Source organism: Lonchura striata, chromosome 6 (genome assembly GCF_046129695.1).
Source record: "Lonchura striata isolate bLonStr1 chromosome 6, bLonStr1.mat, whole genome shotgun sequence".
NCBI lineage: Eukaryota > Metazoa > Chordata > Aves > Passeriformes > Estrildidae > Lonchura > Lonchura striata.
Genome location: NC_134608.1, coordinates 11,909,242 through 11,927,407, shown reverse-complemented (window position 1 = coordinate 11,927,407; position 18,166 = coordinate 11,909,242). Strand labels below are relative to the sequence as shown.

The 18,166-nt window shown below is 35.3% G+C and overlaps 1 protein-coding gene across 1 annotated transcript in view; it reads left to right on the top strand.

The window, feature by feature from the left end:
* Positions 1-18,166, top strand: part of WDR25 (WD repeat domain 25) — a 59,175-nt gene that overhangs the window by 28,107 nt on the left and 12,902 nt on the right. Inside the window, exons 3-4 of the mRNA XM_021549723.2 lie at positions 4,855-5,002; positions 14,147-14,277. Of these exons, the coding sequence (XP_021405398.2) occupies positions 4,855-5,002; positions 14,147-14,277 (279 nt within the window). The remainder of the gene's footprint in view (positions 1-4,854; positions 5,003-14,146; positions 14,278-18,166) is intronic.

Genomic DNA, 18,166 nt, shown 5'->3' with positions numbered 1-18,166 from the left:
ACCACTTGGCTAAATTGAGAGGGGAAGAATTCTCTTAGTATGGATGTTATATTGAAATGAACATGGATCCATCCGTTAAAAAACTTTTTAATTCTGGTACACATGCTCCAGAAATTAATTTATTGTTTAGTATTCTTGACTGGCTCTGCTGTAGTTCCTCTATGCATGCAAATTCAAAATGCATACAACTTAATTCCTCACTTGCTTCCAACCTCTAATTTATCACAATTGAATCATTGTTCTCAGGTTCACTGTGCAATTACTGACTGCCTGCTTGAATAGATGCACCTTTCTATTTCTAAAAGTCAGGCTGCTGGGTTTTCTTTTCTGCAATCTAACTTGGAGGCAAGTCCATCATAGATAATCATAGCATGGCAGTGAAAGAGATGTGCTCAATTCCTAATTTATCACTCTTGGTGTGCTTCATGAGTTCTCATATTATTTTGGTTACTCTGCTTATGTTACTGTGGTTTTTTTTTTTTTTTTTTTTTCTGGGAATGAATCCCTAGTTTGTATGATCAGTAAGATAAAGCCTTTCTTTTGTGCCTTATGAGCTGGTTGATAGTGCAGCAGACCCCAGAGCATTATTCTGTGCCTGCTGTTTACTTGAGTATCAAGTGCTTCCCCTCTCCTGCTTCCTGCTGTGACTTACCAAGAGTTTTTATCTTCAACCCAAACTACTTTCTTTTCCAAGGCTGTTTTCCTGAAAGCAGAAAATAGGATCTGGAAACATATCTATAATACAGCTCATCTCTTAGATTGTGTAGTTGCTTATGTGCTTTGTGAACTCAAGGTCAAAGAGGTCTGGTTATGTTACCTCAAATACATTACAGTATTTTCATAGCATTTCTAGGCTATGCAGGAAAGCAAACAACTTCTGAAGCCTTTATTTTCAAATATTATGGAGAATGCAAAAGAGTAGTTGAATTACAGTATGCCACAGAGAAAGTAAAAGGAAAATAGCTTTTGTAAAGAAATCACTAGTATAATTTCATCACTTTGCTGTTTGTACCTGCCATTTTGGCCCCATATATGGTCCTAGCAGATAACTATGTAATCACCATAATTTATATAATGGGAGAGGAAATGAAATGAAAACAATTTATGGAACAGAAATGGAAATGCAGTATTATAAATAGTGAAGCCCAGATGAGTAAGAAATATTAGTGAATGATAAACCAGTTTGATAAAGTCAATTTAAATAAAATCAGAAAAAATAAAATTAAAATTTTCATGATATCTTCATGGTATAAATGAGTATTGGCTGTTTATTTCTTTCAAATACTGTATAATTAACTGGTTACTAATTGTAGATTTAGAGGAGTCAATATGTTAATATGTGTTATTTTTCTAATAACAGTTGTATATTTCATTGTATTTGTGATTCTTATAAAGGAAAAGCTTGGACTGGTTACTGTTTATAATGTATAACATTATTGCTTGAGTGTGTGGCAAAAAAATAAGTATTTTCAGAGTAGCGCAATGAAATGTGTGCTTTTAACGTTTTAGCTCAGCAATTAAAATCACAATGGTCACCACAAGATAAAAGAGCAACCTCAGGTTTAATGAGAATTCAGTATTTAATCTAGAAATAATATTGAGTTTCTGTGATAGCTGAGTTTTGAAGTCAAGCTACAACACTTAAAGCAGTTGATCTCTTGGTAAAAATAATTTCATATAAATGTATCTTGCTTTGGCAGATCTATAATAATTTGTAGTCCTAGAATACTTGATACATGTGTTTCAATGCCTGTGAATGAAGATTTATATGTATCTGTCTCTGTATTTTTCAGTGAACTGTTTCCCATGACCAAGTAATTTATTCTGTATGAAATATTATCTTTATTCCATGTAAATATTGGAGTTTATTCTACAAATGTAATTTGTAAATTAATTAATTTATAATAAATAATAGTTAAATCTAAAAATTAATTGAATAAATAATTCATTAAATTATTGTAAAGGTATTTATTACCAGGTTAAAGTTTAGCAGCTTTTGACATTTTAAGTGAAATTTTTAAAATAGTTCTAAGGCACTTCATATATTAAAAAATTACCTTGAAATTCTTAAAACCATTCCTTCTTAGATTATGGTGTTATGGCCTTTATCTTCAGCCTTAGACTGGTTTTGAAAACAAATTCTTTTCTCAAGTTCATGTATAGATGCCACTCAGAAGAATATGTTTGGGATCCTCTCTGGTAAAGAGGTTGTAATTCATGTTCCCTTTTTGCCAAAGAAGACATGCTTCACAACATCAGTCACTTTAAATAGGATGCTTTAACGGCTCTAGTTTCTAGAATTTAGAAGTGGAGAAAAAAAGACTAGAAAGGCCTTTATTGCCACACAAGTTATTCTTGACACACTTGACTCTTTCAGTAGAAATTAGAGCCCTGAAATGCCCATCACCCTGGAGAATCTGCTGATCTGACATCTGAGGCTTGGGCAGAGAGATGCAAACTCAAACGCAGAGAACTCATCCTTTTGCAGCCTCTCCTTTTTTCAATGGTGGTGGCTGCCTGTATGGAGCAGGCACCAGCAGCTGAGCAGACATTCCTCTCCAGCTCTGCACAAGTACAGTGGAACTCTCCCACAAGCCTCATTTCTTTCATTTCCCACTGATTAAACAGTGCAAACACACAGGAATGGGGACATGCTTAAGAGGCTCCCTAAGGAAATGCAGACATGATGGTGGCTTTGCAGAGATTCTCTGATGGGATCTGAAGCACTTCTTTGTAATGAAATAGAAAAGATTCTCCATTTGTGCATGGTTAACATCTGTCACTCGGAGGAGGCATAGCCTGGTGCTGTAACCTGGGGCAGACACGTTCTGGTACAGCTGAGCATTCACTGCTTGGCTGAGTGTGTCACCATGATGCCCAGTGAAAACTGATGAAGCTGGGTAGGAGCAGAGAGGAGAAGAACTGGGCTGAAGAGGGATCTGACAGGGGAAGATGTTCCCCTAAGTGCTTGTTTAACTCTTGGTCTTTTTTCCTCAAAACCTGGTTCTGTAATTAGAAGTTTACATTAATGGGCAGTCAATGAAGTGCGTTTCCTCAGTCAAAACTGCCTTGCCCATTCAACTTTAATTCCAGAAAGCATTGTAACACCACCATTACCTGGGCAAAAAAGAGCTGATGGAAAGTAAAACAGTGGAGAGAAATGTCTTACCTGGTAAATTGTCCCTTGGGTGTTGTCAGTGGTCTCATCCACAAGAGTGGATCACTTGTTCCAACTCACATAATGGAGGGAAATGTGCAGCTTTAAGGATGTGCTATTTCCAATTATGTAGCTTTTTTTAAATGAAGCATAAACTCAAAAGTCCTGTTGGACTTGCTTTACTTTACCTTTCTTGTGAAAATTGAGTTTTTGTACTTAATCTCTAAAACATGACAGAAAATATTGGAAGTATGTACCACCTGTTTTTCCTTTCATCTTGATTCATTCATTAGCTTCCTCATACTAAAAGCCCTCCAAGACATAATTAACTCTTTTTTGATACTGTGAAACTTGAAACAATCATTCAAACTCATTAAAAGAGAGAAACTTACTCTCAAAAGCAGTTTAATATTACAATTTCCCTGATTTTTTAAACTTGTGATTAGGGTAGAATATTAAGGATATGGCCCTCACAGTTTCAATCTTTACTGGCTACTCAAGTAATTAATGATAATTGGTTGCTTTGCATTGCAGAGCTGTGCTTTGTGATAGATCTTTTGATAAAATAATTTTCTTTAATGGAATGTTGTCTTCTGAGTATGCATTATGTAATGATACTGTCAGCAAGTCCTTTTTGTCCAGTAAGAAGAAAATATTATTGAAGAAAAAAGTACATTACCCAAAGTCTTGCTTTGTTCTCCCTCTTCACATTTTAAGCTCAATAGGTATTATATTGTACATCCATAGGATATTTTATAATCCAGTTTTTACTGAAGAAGAACATTTATTAGAAAATAGTTTTGATGTTTAGTCTTCTGTCACAGAACTGATCTTACTGGATTTTTATATGGGTCAGTTGTTGCCAAATTTCTAATTTTATCTTAAAACTACGGCAGAAATAGAACCATGAAAAGCATATACTTTTCATTTTTGTCAACTGTACTTGATAACTGAAGTCAAAGTAGTTGCATTTTCTAAAATATATAACTTGGAAACAAGTACCTTTCTCTTTTAAAATTGCTTTTAAAAGATGAACAGGACTATTTCTGTTCTGAAAATGCTACTTGTTATATAATTTTAAAAAATTGGAAAACTAGTAGGATTTTCAGAAATTCTCAGCATCAACTTAGTTCTGTCCAGAAGAAAATGAAAAATGAGAGGACTTAAACCAGTCCTTAAAAATCTTCATATAGCTTCATGATAATATTCTTATCTGCTTCCTCAGTGAAGTTAAGGTAAAATTCTACTTAAAAGTACGAACTGAGAAATATTATAAAAGCTCATGTATGGGCAGATGTGAAAACTGTAGTCTGCCAGTATTCTTCTTCCTTGATGGAAAGCAAGATATGATGGAGACAAAAATTTGGAAGAAAAATTATTTAAAAGTAAAATGTATTTGGATACATCCCTGCATAGAGTAGGACAGCATTATGAATGGGAAAGTATAGTGGGAATTGAAAACAATGTAGAAAATTCAACAACAAAAGGGAGAAAACTGTATTACTGATTTGTGGCTTGTTAATAAAATGTCCTAATTCTAAACAACCATGAAATTATTTAAAACCATTTTTTACAGCTTAGTTGATACAACTTCAGAATGTAAAGCTTTCTCAACTGCAATGATTTGCTGTAGCAAATTATTCTTGAAAAAAAATACTGTGATTCTTTGTAAGGGTGTCCTTCTCCTTCTTTTTAAGGTATGGGATGCTGTAGATACAGGCTGCTGTTTAAAAACCTACTCCTGTCACTCCTGTGCTGTTCGAGCTGCCCAGTGGTCATCCTGTGGAAGAAGGATCCTCAGCGGGGGCTTTGATTCCATGCTGCATTTAACAGATGTAGAAACAGGTAAAGGCCATGAAGAATGCATTATAGCCACTTCTTGATTGTGTACAGATAACTTGGGATCTTGCTTGCCTTACTCTTTCTTCTAAAATATAGACAAGTCTGTAGATGAAAGTTAGAGTTCTTGAAATGTGACCTTACTTAAAAAATGTATTTTGGCAATTAAGAATAGTTGGAGAAGTTTCAGAAAACTGAAATATCTTACAGTTGAACAATCACTGTAATTTCTGTTGTTAGATACTACCCAGATGAATGGAATGGAATGCATGTTTTTATGTTCTGTCACCATCATTCATTAAAATGTTTGAGCAGCCTCTTAAAGCTGACTTCAGTAACATTTATTCATATATTTATTTAAACATAGGCTTGTATCTCATTCTCTGTTGGGTTGAAGTTTGTGCTTGAAGTTAATTAGGTGATTTTTTTTTATTTTTTCTGAATAGGACCTTAATTATGAGTATAGAAACTTAAATTCTGGTATGAAACCTTGAGAATGAACTTGTGTTGCTTTGATGCATTTTTGAATTTGATTTGGGATTTGATTGTTGTAACCTTAACAACTAATTTCCTGGATGCTGTGTCTGCTCATGTCTCCTTCACAAACTAAAGTGCTTCTGTCAGCTGTATTCCTTCTCTCCTTAATGGATGTTACCAACATCCAGCAGCATTCACTGGAGCTGTGCATAATGGGACATCTCTGTGTGTGTGTATGAATTAGATCCAAAATGGAATCTCATCAAGGGAAGAGTTGCAATTTTACATGTCCCACTTTAGTTTATTTTAAAGTGTTTAACTCCAGCAAATGTGCAATATTTTTTGTAGGACTACAATAGAAATCGTTACAAAAATTACAAGTGATTTTTGTCTAGGAGGATTTTCACTTGCATAAAGCAAGAACTACATTGTAAGTGAATATCTGGAAAGCAGAAGTCCTATTCAGATGAAGTGGGAAAGCAGCCAAGAAAATTTTTAAATATTGTTCATATGAGAAAAATGTTCTTTTTCACGCTCCAGGAGTTTATTTTTCTCAACAATAGTTGTACCAAAAGTATTTGAATTCAATGATGGCTGGAAGGGAGCAGTTGCAGTGTAGGAATGTAAAATATGTTACAAAATACTGATGTTTTGAGAATATTCAGCTTTTTTAATGGGGAAAGGAGCTTTATATACTTGGAGTAATAGTACAGGAGGTTAATATACTAAGTCATTAATTTGTTAGTCTTCTACAGCAACCTTTCTAGTTCCACATATAACTGAATTTTACTAATACATGTGGATTTATTTTTGTCTGTAATGCTTAAAAATTCTAAATAGAATGGCTATCTTTGTAATGGGATTTATGGCAACAGAATAGATTTTGTGTGTCTGAGTAATTTTTCCCTACTCTGGGAAAAATTTGATAAAATCATAGAGAAAATTCCAAAGACACATAATTTAAATAATATGCTTTAATTTACAATGTCTCTTCAGTTTAACTAACCCGTAATGGGACAGAAGTCTGGATTAAGTTGATTATAGTGATTCATTTATATCTCTCTAGGAAATGACAACAATAGCAATATTTACTAAGTGTCAAAGCAGATAAGTTTGTGAAGGGTTCTTTCCTTACTGACTTGTAAGTTATAGGGTGTTTCTAGCTACTTAAATAAATTGTATGTGTGAAATTAATGCTTATATACTTGGAAATATCAGGTATTCATTACTGTCTTATTTAAAGAACACAGAATTCCTTGTGGTTCCTCTGAACTGCAGTTGTGATTGGACCTGACTTTCACACCTCATTTGGAAAAGCATAATAGGAGTGATCAGATAGTCTGATTTCCTATGTATGCAAGCCAGTTTCTGAGTTCCTTCCCTGTGTAAAGTTACTCTTCATACATTTCAGTCAGTTCTGTTCAGAGAGACAGGGCAAGCAGTTTGCCTCTGGAATCCAAATCAATTTTATATAAAAAGCCTCATTTCCATTTGAAAAACACTAAGGCATCTATAAGATTTTGATTTACATTAGTTCACTGAATCATTCATTCCTCCTCATTCTTCATCAGTGCTGAGATGATTTCTTTGATTAACTTCATGTAGATGTTAGAACTGTTCCTTCACATTGGACTTTCATATACTTTTTTGGACTTCAATCCTAATTACTTTCCATTGCTAGTGTGAACTAACTGGCAGTGTATTTAAATGTAGTAAGTGCATGCCAGTGGGATTTTATAAATAATAATGCTCTCTTTCAGGCTCTGTGCTCTTGTATGTTTTGTTCTGATTCAACATTTTTCCAGTCATTTCCTAAAATCTAATCTTTCTTGTCTTTGTTTTCAGTATACGTTTCATATATTACATCTGTGTTATAAAAATTGCTACATGCCCTTCACTAAAAGAAACCTAATGATCTATATGGAATGACTTAGAAGGTTTAAAAAAGGTTGCAAATACAGCTTAGTACATGCATAGTATTGAGCTGCTGAGTTGTGGGGGATTTTTGTCATTTTCTGTTGGGAACATAGTTTTTGCCCTTTTAAATTGAAATTGTAGTCTGGCTAATTGTTCTGGGTCTGATGAAGGTTAGTTATGATATTTCTCAAAGGAATGTGTCAGCAATTTTTTAACAAACAGCACTAGAATAAATTCTTCAGGAAATTTTCTTTCTAAGATTGGACTTTAATTTGGGTATCCCATGTCCTAATATACTGCATCTTCTGGAGTGTTTTTTTCAATGTTTATGATCTAAACAACATCAAAATAGAAGCAAACACTGAAATCTCATTAATAATGAAACAGAATTTTTGTTGTTGGCAGAGGAATCCTGCTATAAGGCTAGAAGACACATCCATGAAATCTTATCCTGGAGTTTTACACCATGAAACCTCTCATCCTTGTGTATTTAATGCAAGTTCTTAGATATAAAAAGATCTAAAATACTGCAAGCACAAAAAATGAGCTGATAGGAATCTCAGGATGTTCAACAACGACATGCATCTGGAACGGAGTAATCCTGTGCAACAGACCAGGCTGATGCTAAATTGGTTAGAAAGAAACTTTGAAGAAAAATACCTGGAGGTCCTGGTGGTGAATATGAATCAGCATTGTTCTCAGCAGCAAAGAAGGAATGTCATTCCAGGCCAGATCAGGAAGTATTTACCTGCTACGTAGGGAAAACAATACCAGGCTCTTCTCAGAGATAGGCAGTGAAAGGATAAGAGGCAAAGGAGCAATGTAGGAACATAGAAACTTGGTGGCTCAGCTCAAGGGTCATCAAATGCTAAACCAGGCTGTTCAGAGAAGCTGTGGAGTCTGTGCTTGGAGATACCCAGAACTTCAGTGGACAGACCCTTAAGGAATCTGCTGCAGCTGGACATAATTTGAGTAGGGATTCAGACTACATGATACCTGGAGGTCCAACCTACATGTTACTGTGATGAAGAACAGACAAGAGAAGAATATGAGTTAATGAGGTACAAGGAGTTATCTTACTGTGGTTTGGATAATAGATAATAGATTTTGCTGGGCAAGTATTTTTTAAATTCCATTTTTGTAAATCATTATTTGTTATATTCAAGGGCCATCCAGTGCCGTAACACCAGGATGTGAGGCTAAGACTCTCCACAAATATGGTTTTCTTAAAAGCTGTTGTACACATTCAGTGTGGGTCAGACCAAAATATGCATTAATTTTTAAAGAACTCAAGGTTATGCATGAGTCATTCACATGAGTGTTTCTGTGATTAGTAGCACTTTGCATCAGGCAAGTTCAGTACTGCACTGTGGAGATTCATGAATATTGGTAGATCCAAAACATGCAGATTTACTGTCTGTTACTGGTTAATATTTCTTTTATTGTCCTATTTAAAATGCATTATTTTGTTATAAAAATAAAGCCTTTTGAATATTTTCACAAATATGATAATAATGCAGCAGTCTGAGACTCCCTGTTTTTTTTCTCTAATAACACACAGTCATTTTCTATTACTGGTAGTTCAGACACATTGTTATTTACAGAGTATTAAAAAGTGCTATAGTCCAAGAGCACTGAAAAAAATGCTTTTCAAATATTCTAGGTCAAATACATTTGACATTTAACTTCTGTTACATCCAGGTGTAATGGAGATGCTCTACCAACTTTGGAAGGGTAATTGTATTTTTAGAATTTATTTATAGCTGTTTTATTTTTGGAATGCATGTTTTATTAATCAGTAGATTTTTCATTAGTCACAAATGAATTGGTATAATAGCATAGGCAGAGCATTGGCTGAGTTTTTTGCTATTTGCATATTGTAGATACTTTTCATTTCTTTAATATTATGACAGAGGGAATGTTCCAAGAAATTTTGGCACCTTTCCTAAGTTGCCAAATGCTGCAGTTGTATTTTAGTTCATGGACTGAGCTTACTTTCAAATATAATTTCCTCAGAGTTATAATGAGAGAATTTCTTAATGGAACATTTTTTACCTACCAAGAGAATGGTTCAAATTTTCTTTTGTATGTATTTTCCATTCTAATTTGATAGTCCTATAGATATAACATTACTATTTTTAATGTACTCATATTTGTTCACATAGGAGTTCTAGTTCTCTTACCTAAACATCACCCCAGGAAAGCTGTGGCATTCCTCTGTTCCTCCTTTTCTCTCCCAGCACTATTTGAGGAGTATGTTTTAATATGCAGAAAGCTTTTATATGTCACCTCAGAAAAAAACCTAGTTGATTAATATTGTTTTTGTTTGCTTGTTTATATTTTTTTGAGTATATGCAGGCACCTCAGATATGAGGTCAAAGGTTTCCCCCAAAATTCAGCAGTTTTCTGAAATAAGTTGAGCATAGTTTAGGGGTCACTCTCCAGCTAGGGGGTAACAACATTTTACTTTTTATGCTTACTAGTATAAAGCCTTGCTGAAAAGTACTTATCCTGGGAATGTTTCAAAAGTTAATAAGAGAAAATGATTTAATATTTCAAACATCTTCACTTGCTGTGAACTTGTGAGCCTGTAGGGACAAAAATTAGGAAAAATATGTAATCAATATAACTTTGGTTCTTGAGAAAATAATCAGGCCATTTGTAAGCACACCAAGAATGGAGAAGTAGCAGACAGCATTGATTTGTAAAGAACAAATGATGTCTAGTCAATCTAATGTGTTTTCTCACTATTGTACATGAGAGGGACTGTGACTGTAATGAAATATTTTTGTATATGTTGTTCTATGTCTTTTTCTAAACACAGAGGGAAATCCATTTTGCTAAGCAAGATTGCTCTTGTGTCCTTGTAAGTCTCAGGCTTCACCTTTCTTTACAGAAAGACAGATTACAGATTAGAGTAAGGAAGTAAATGTTTTAGGGTTATGCTGGTAGGTGTGTGAACCTGAGGACCACTAAGCACAGTTACAGAAGCATCCTGTGCTGAGCAGCTGTGCTGATGTTCTGTGAAAAATTCAGAATGTTAAATAGCCTTTAAAACATCTGATTTCATAGCTGAGCAGTTTCACAGTAGGCTGCTGCATAAAGAAGCAGAAACATATATTCAAGATATTTTTAAAGATTTTTTTCCGTATTGTGCATGTTATTACTATGTTACTGGCAAGACTTTAATGCTTGGAGAATTTAATTAAAGCCTTTAAGGAACATAAAACACTGCAAAAGATATAGTAGATATTGTTACTGAAATTGTGAAAATTAAGGATTAGAGAAACATTTGATTTCTGCTTTGGAATAACAGCCCCTTAAAAAGAAAAATGAATGATATGTGGTATGGATTTTCCCTCAGTTAGCCAAAGAAATTTTCAAAAGACCTAATTTTCTAGTCTATAAGTTGGTTATGCTGCCTTTAGGAACTAAAATGCAATAAATATATACACAATAAAGGTATATACAAGTGTGCTGAGTTATACCTGCTATGAATAAGGGGTCTTCTCCTCATAGGCCATCTTTTTCAATATATAAAATAAGGCTCCCCAAAGATGAATATTTCATTTTAATAAAGTAAGAAATTGTAGATAAAAATATGGGTAACTGGAAAAAATTATTTCCAGAAAGGTGGAGGAGGATCTTTAAGAAACACTGGACCTGGATTTCCCAAGCTATGGGGTAGGTTCCATCATAGCAGCATTACAGCCTGGAAAGAATAAATTCTGCTCATGGTAGTATAACACACAAAGCAAAGTTTGTACAGAAAAAGGTTAAGAGTTGAGTTCAGTGTCTCAAATTAATGAATTGCATGAGCTAAAATGCCCCATGTCATCTTTTGTATTGATCTGTTCCATCACTCAGATGGATATTTTTCCTAAATTTCTGAGTGAATAGTGAATAAATTTTAGTTGTGACAACAAGAGTGTTTCCTTTCTTTAACACCTTTTGAGTTTGTTAACTGCTGCTGTTCAGTTTGTCTGTATTCCAGTCTTGCTCATTTTCTGTGACATGGCAGTAGAATGGAATTCATGTATATATCTAATAACACTGCTTACTCAATTTCCAAAAAGAGATGTTTGATTGAATTTCACTTTGGGGGGATAATGAGAGAGGGAGGGTTGTCTTTCCAAGTGTTTAATTGGAGAGCCTGAGCTTTTAGTATTTGTTGATTGTGACTGAATTAAGTAAAAAAAAATGGTTAATAGCTGCATCAAATCATAAGGTGACAGCTTAAAATAGGAAAAAGAATGAGGTTAAAGAGTATAGAGGTGAATAAAAAGCTCAAGTTGTTTGCATTAATTTTATTTGTTATTACATTGTAATGTAGAATTCATAACACTGAGAATATTACGGTTTAATTATGTTAGTGACTGTCACGGAGAGCTTTTGGATAAATTGCAGCCTCTAGAAGACAGGAAAAGGGCAAATTCAGTGCCCACTTCTCTTTCAAACAGGGAGAGACAGAGTAGGGAACTTGAACATTTTAGTTCCTGAAGAAAACATCAGGCAAATTATTAAATTACTTAAAAGCAGTTGGGAATGAGATGGAAAAATTGACTAATTAATAACAAATTATGTTAAATCAATCTTTCTTTGGAAAAGGTAGGAGATCTTGTAGTTGGTAGATGAAATGCATCTTGAACTAAATGCACATCTTTTTTCCCTGTGTTTTACCTGAATTTCTCGTGTCTTAGGCTAGAGAACACAAGTATTTATTATACAAAAAGCAGTTTTGAGAAGTCCTGTGCAGGTAAGCACATAGCAAAGCCAGTGATTGACAAAAGCTTAAATGAGGAGTTCCCCTGAATCAGTTATGGATGTGTCTAATGCCATTGGGACAAGACACTTTGTGGAGAACAGTGATCACTTGATGTGTCCTTTGTAAAGCTGTGTCACAGGATTAGGACAGGTAGGCTGCATTTTTTGCTAATTTCTGGCTGCAGTCCCATTGAAAACTTGTTGATTATACTCCCAGAGTTTTTATTAAGCTGGGAACTAGTAAGAAACAAATTCCTTTGGGAATAAAGTGCTATTAAACTGAGTAGTGAGCCTCCATGGGGTAATTCAGTATTTTCTCAAGTGCTGAGGGTAAGATGCCTGTGTATGTGCCTTTTGTAAAGCCCCCCAAATTATGCCTGGTAGTGGTGTACATGGCAGTAATATCTTGTTGCTCCTATAACTGATGATTTTAATACTTTCTTCCTTCCCTGTGGAGTCTTTTTTTTTTTTTTTTTTTCCCTGTAGGTGTTGGGGTTCTGAAAGGTTCCATGGCAAGAGATGGTCACAGATATGACTTGTGGAGAAAATCTCTGCTGCTCTGATGACTTTTTTTGTCCTTTTGGGGAAGGAACTCATGGACAAAATTAAGTGTTTCACTTAGTAGTGACAGAGAGGCCCTTTAGATCTTGCACTGGCATTTGGTGGTGAGTCATTTCAAAAAAGGACAAAAATCCCCCACAAATACCAGAATTCACATAGAACAACACTCATCCCTCCTTTAGGCTCTCTGTAATATTTTTCCCAATCTTTTCCCTTGATGAGCATGTGTGATGAAGTAAAACCTTTCTCTTCTTTAAACTGAATAAGTAAGTAATTTTACAAGTCTTAGCCTGTGTAAGTTGAGTTCAGCAGATGAGGAAAATGGAACTGATGATGAAATCAAATAATCGGCTCCAGAGAATAAAATAAGCATTAAAAAATCAGTGTGAATGATTTTTAGTATTGTACACCTAACTGACAGAGTTTATATCTGTCAATAATGTTTTTAGCTGAAAGCATTGTCAGTTGTTTAAAAAAGCCTGTTTTAAGATAACCCTCGCATAAAATGCAAATTAAAGAATATTTTAAGAAGATTTGATCATAGTATTTTAAAGGAATTTTTTTGTATTAGTTCTGCAGTACCTCCTTCACTGGTGCTTACAGCAGTAACTTTATTTAATGTAGATCTTTTTATGGGATATGTAGAATGCAAATCACAGTTATTGTGAAAGTGAGCAGATATATTTATTTTGGTCCATAGTGCTGTTCCAAAAATTTTATTTCAGTGAATGTACAGTAATATCATGAATTTGTTAGGATGAAAGGGAGCAGTGAACTGTGGAAAAGTCCTATAAATTAACGTAGCTGAATTCTGTTGTGTTCCAAAGTGCAGGCAATCCAATTGATACTAACCTCAGGATCCTGTGGAGATTAGTGTGTACAATTAAATGTTGGCAACAGGGTATCCACGGGAACAACTATTGCTTTCATATGGTGGTTTGCAAATTATTTCCTACTTTCAAGATGATGTTTCACTCCTACCTTTGCTGAAAGTTAAGTAAACAACTCAAGAGTTGTAATATAGATTGGGACGTGGTATTTCTGTACAGACAATGTTTTATTAAAGTTATTTTTGTCTCACTGAAAAGAAGACTGGCTTCTCAGTAGGGAAACATTTAACCATTAGATTTATGGTTTTCTTCCTGCCTGTTTTCTGAACTGTGACCTTGGTGGAGCTCCTCTCCTTAGAGTGGGAACCACTTGTTGTCTCCTTTCAGTGGTGCTCATGGGCATGAGTAGGAGCAATTTCAAGTGGATAGAAATTAATGAGTTGTCTTTTATTTTCATTAATTTGACTAGCCCCAGATGTTTGAAGTGTGTTATTATAAGCATGTTCACTTTTAGCAACCTTGTTTTTGAAACTAAGTTGAAATTAATAACATATTTCATTTTCTGCTCAAAGTTTAATGTCTGCTTGTCATTTGATTTTAGGGAAGCAGATATTTAGCAGCAAAACAGAATTTAGGATCAGTGCACTGAAGTTCCACCCTACAGAGTCAAATGTTTTTGTTTGTGGAGGATTCAGCCCAGAAGTTAAAGCATGGGATTTAAGGACTTCTAAGGTAAAGCAAATCTTTTTTCTTTTTCTTTCCATTGTTTCCTAGGTTGTGTGTGCTGTGTGTTATCAAGATGATAGATGTACTTACTGGTCTTTCATTGAAATGCTATTCTGAGGTCTTTTGCATTCGTCACTGTGTTCCTATTCATTGATATGAATCTCTGTAATGTGTTTGAAGTGCTATGAGGAACATTGTACAGAAAGATTATATTTTTTTCTTTCTGTAGGTATAAGTAACATCTAATTAAATTAAACAAAGCCAATAGCTCATTTGAGGCTCGTGAAAAGTCAGGAAGCAGTACAGTTAATTTGCTCTTCAAGCTGTTACACGTGGGTCAGGATGTGTGCTTTATGCCTGTACCTTATGTACAGAGGCCTGGAGCAATTTTTACATGCACGAAGGGCCACAGAGGTGTGAAATGCATCTGCTTTTACTTTATCATGAACCAAAAAGAGCAGCATGCTCCCAGCTGCCATTCAGAGCTCAGGTAAGACCAGAGCTGTACTCTGCTGTAAAGTAAGCAACATCCTCATGCGCAGAACAGCTCAAAGAGAAGCAGGGACTGTAAAGTGATTAGTTCTTTGTTTTCCTTTGAATTTCTCTGTGGGTAGATCCTACTCATCATAGTTTGCCATCTGTTTGCTCTTAGGGATGGCAGAAGGGACCTGAAAAAAGATAGCATAGTCACATCTTGTCTCTGTCTGTGATGTACTAAGAATAACAGGTGAGAGATAAAGGGACATGCATTTCAGGTATGAGGGCTCTAACAGGAGAGCTCTGAAATCATTGTGGGAATTGCTCTGTTGAGGAAACAGAGTATTCTTGTGCAATTAACAGTCAAGTTCCTGTGCTGCAGTTGTTTGTCACTGATGTGTGAGGAAAGCATTTAATTATGTAGGATCTCTACCACACGAATAAGTTCTTAAAAGAAAAGCATTATAAATACATATTGAGACTGCCACATCTAAGTCTACTCTGAAAATAAAATTACTGTGAGTTTCAGAGTTAGAGTGTTAGTATGAAAACCTTTGTAAAAATTGATGGGATGTATTGCACCCATCATACTTGTATGATGGCTAGTTTTCCTTCATAGGGATGTGAAGAGGTTCTCAAAGCATAGGTCTGTGAAGGAAGATGGTTCTGGTTTTAAATTGCAAAATATAAGCACATTTAATAAAAAATACCTATGTAACTTTTTAAAAAAGGAAATTAGATTTTCCATTTTCACTGTTATTAGTGGCAGGGAATTGAAGAAGAAAGACTAATACAAGTCTTTACTCTTGAAGAGCAGGATCAGTGGTTTCATAGCATGGAAATGACATAGCAAATACAGTTTTTTTTCTTGAGACTCTCATAACAGTAGAACTTAATTGTGGAGAGGAGGTGCAATCTGTGATTGAATACTTCAATGTCCTTTTTAACACAGAGAACCTATTGTTGTCATGGTATGCTGAACTGCCTTTAAAGGTGCTTCAGGAACTAAATGTGTGTCATCTTTTTAAGGCTTAAAGATTGTTGATTGTTATGTCGAATTTGAGGTCTTTGATTGTAGTCCAGGAGAAGATGGCAGATGTAGGTGATAAAACATTATTTCTTGGATTTTTTGACTTGGTCTAATAATATTTTATATATTATTTATAATATAACTACAGGAAATGATCCTTTAGTTATACACGAAGTCAAGTGATAGTCTGGCTGTGTACAAAGCCACAGACATTCTTTTACCCCATGTCATTTCTTTATGATGGATTTTGCACCTGTGCGTATCTTTGTGATGGATTTTGCACCTGTGCGTATCTTTGAGCAGCCATCTATGAGAATCTGTGAAGATGATTTCTCTATAGCTTTCTATAGATAGAAATCAGTTGTGATTGATGGGCATGGTCATGCCAAAACTGGCAATGCCTCCAGCCTGTGTGTGTCTAGAGTGTCCAGTCTTTCCAGACAGAAAATGATAACTGTTCTGTTCTGCAGTAACAAATGGCTGAAGCCACATGTTGCAAAATGTGCCTGTCTGGGCAGTGCTCATGTTGTGTATGGTTCTGGAGGAATATGTCAGAAGTTTTTCAGAGGTGGTAAGACACAATCTCAAATACTGATATTGGAGAAGGCACTTCAGTTTCAAGGAAATAGAGGATTCATTTACAATGGATATTTACAATCCAAGACTTATGCTTGAGTAAAACTTTTTTTTCAGCAATTCTGATGCCAGTGATTTTGATGACAAGATCTGAAGACTATGCAAAATTGGCATTGACTCAAGTAGAGCTAAGGGGCTGGAGAACAGATGTAAGTGCTCGTGCTGGATAGATTAGTTCTGAGTTATCTCCTGAGTCTGCTACTCTCCTGTTGTCAGTATCTTTGTCAATCTTCAGCAGTTTTAACTTTGAACAGTGTTATAGTGTCACCAAGACAAATGGCTTGAAAAATGCAGTTCTTGGCCCTTTTTCTCCCCTTGTGAATTGTCAGAGTTTCAGTGGTGCTTTCCCTTGGCACTAGACAAGGTATCAAACTGTATTCCTAGCAATGATGACAATAAATGTGTTTGTTTCTTAAAGCAGCTCCTTCCTTTTAGGCTTTAAATTCTGATGGTCCCTCAGTTTAACCACTGAACAGTCAGTTGATATTTCTGGCAAACCTGATTAAAGATCAGACCTGCATAAAGGGAGATTCAGAAAGCAGTTTTTTGTGAAGAGGAGCATGTGATGCTTAACCTGGACAGAACTAGCAAAGTACCACAAACATCCCAGGCTGTGATTGCCAAATATTGCCAACCACCTCAGCAGAAGGTGCCTCCTAAAGAAATATGTGCATCTCTGTGGACTGGAGTTTGCTCTTTGGCTGTCTTGGGAAGTCTTCTCAGTGAAACTGGTCCTGAAAACTGGTGGGAGAGAAGAAGCATGACTGACCTTCACCGATGAACAGTGTAGCTGCAACAGGCACAAGGCAAACAGAGAGGGGTAGCACAGAGTTTACATGAGGCAGCAACAGAGAACAGACAAAGGTTCCTGAGATGGAGGTTAGCCTCACCTGTGGATCATTACTGCAAAATATTGTAGTTACATTTCAAACTCTCAGGCATAGAATGAAATGTTGGTCAGGCATGAATTATCAGTGTCATCAGTATGTCATGTCTGCCACTTCCTGGTTTTGGGGGATTTCAATGGATTCTTCAGGTATTCCTGCTTTCAGTTTATATTGTTATCTTTATTCAGAAATCTTATCCATTTTACACACTTATAGCCATAGTTAAAACTGGAGAATGTCCTAGCCAATATTTTGCAATTTGTCCTGTTCTAGGAAGTGCCATTTTCTCTTAACTGAAATAGATGTCTGAGGTCTCATGCCACTTTTGTTTCAATTTTGACACAAACAAGCTTTCTGTTTTTCAAGTTCTTTCATCCTAATTCATTACAAGATTTTCTTGTTTTGCCTGTTCTTTCAAATGTGTTAATCTGTCACTCAGCTTGGAATGATGTGTGGGTAAACTAATGATTCTTTTTGTTCCTATCATCATACTCCTGATAGCCTTTTCAGGCTTTGCAGCATATTTTGTCAATAGAGAGAACACCCTAAATCAGGCATCTGTATCTTGTTATTCATTGCACATTGAAAACTCAATTTCAGCATGTTCTGGTAATTCAATTTCAGGGGTCATTCTTTAGGATGTACTTCTGTGTTTTAACAAGCTATCCTCTTGAACAACTTAAAATTAACTGTGAGGCAAAATGACAATTTTATCAGGAAATAAGGGGATTTTTCATGGAAATTCAGAGCAAAACATTAAGCATAACAGAGAGAGAATGAGAAATTGCAAAAATGTTGTCCAATTACACATACATGTAGTGGTTTAAATAAGCTGCTTTATGGCAGTGTGCCACATTGATGCTTT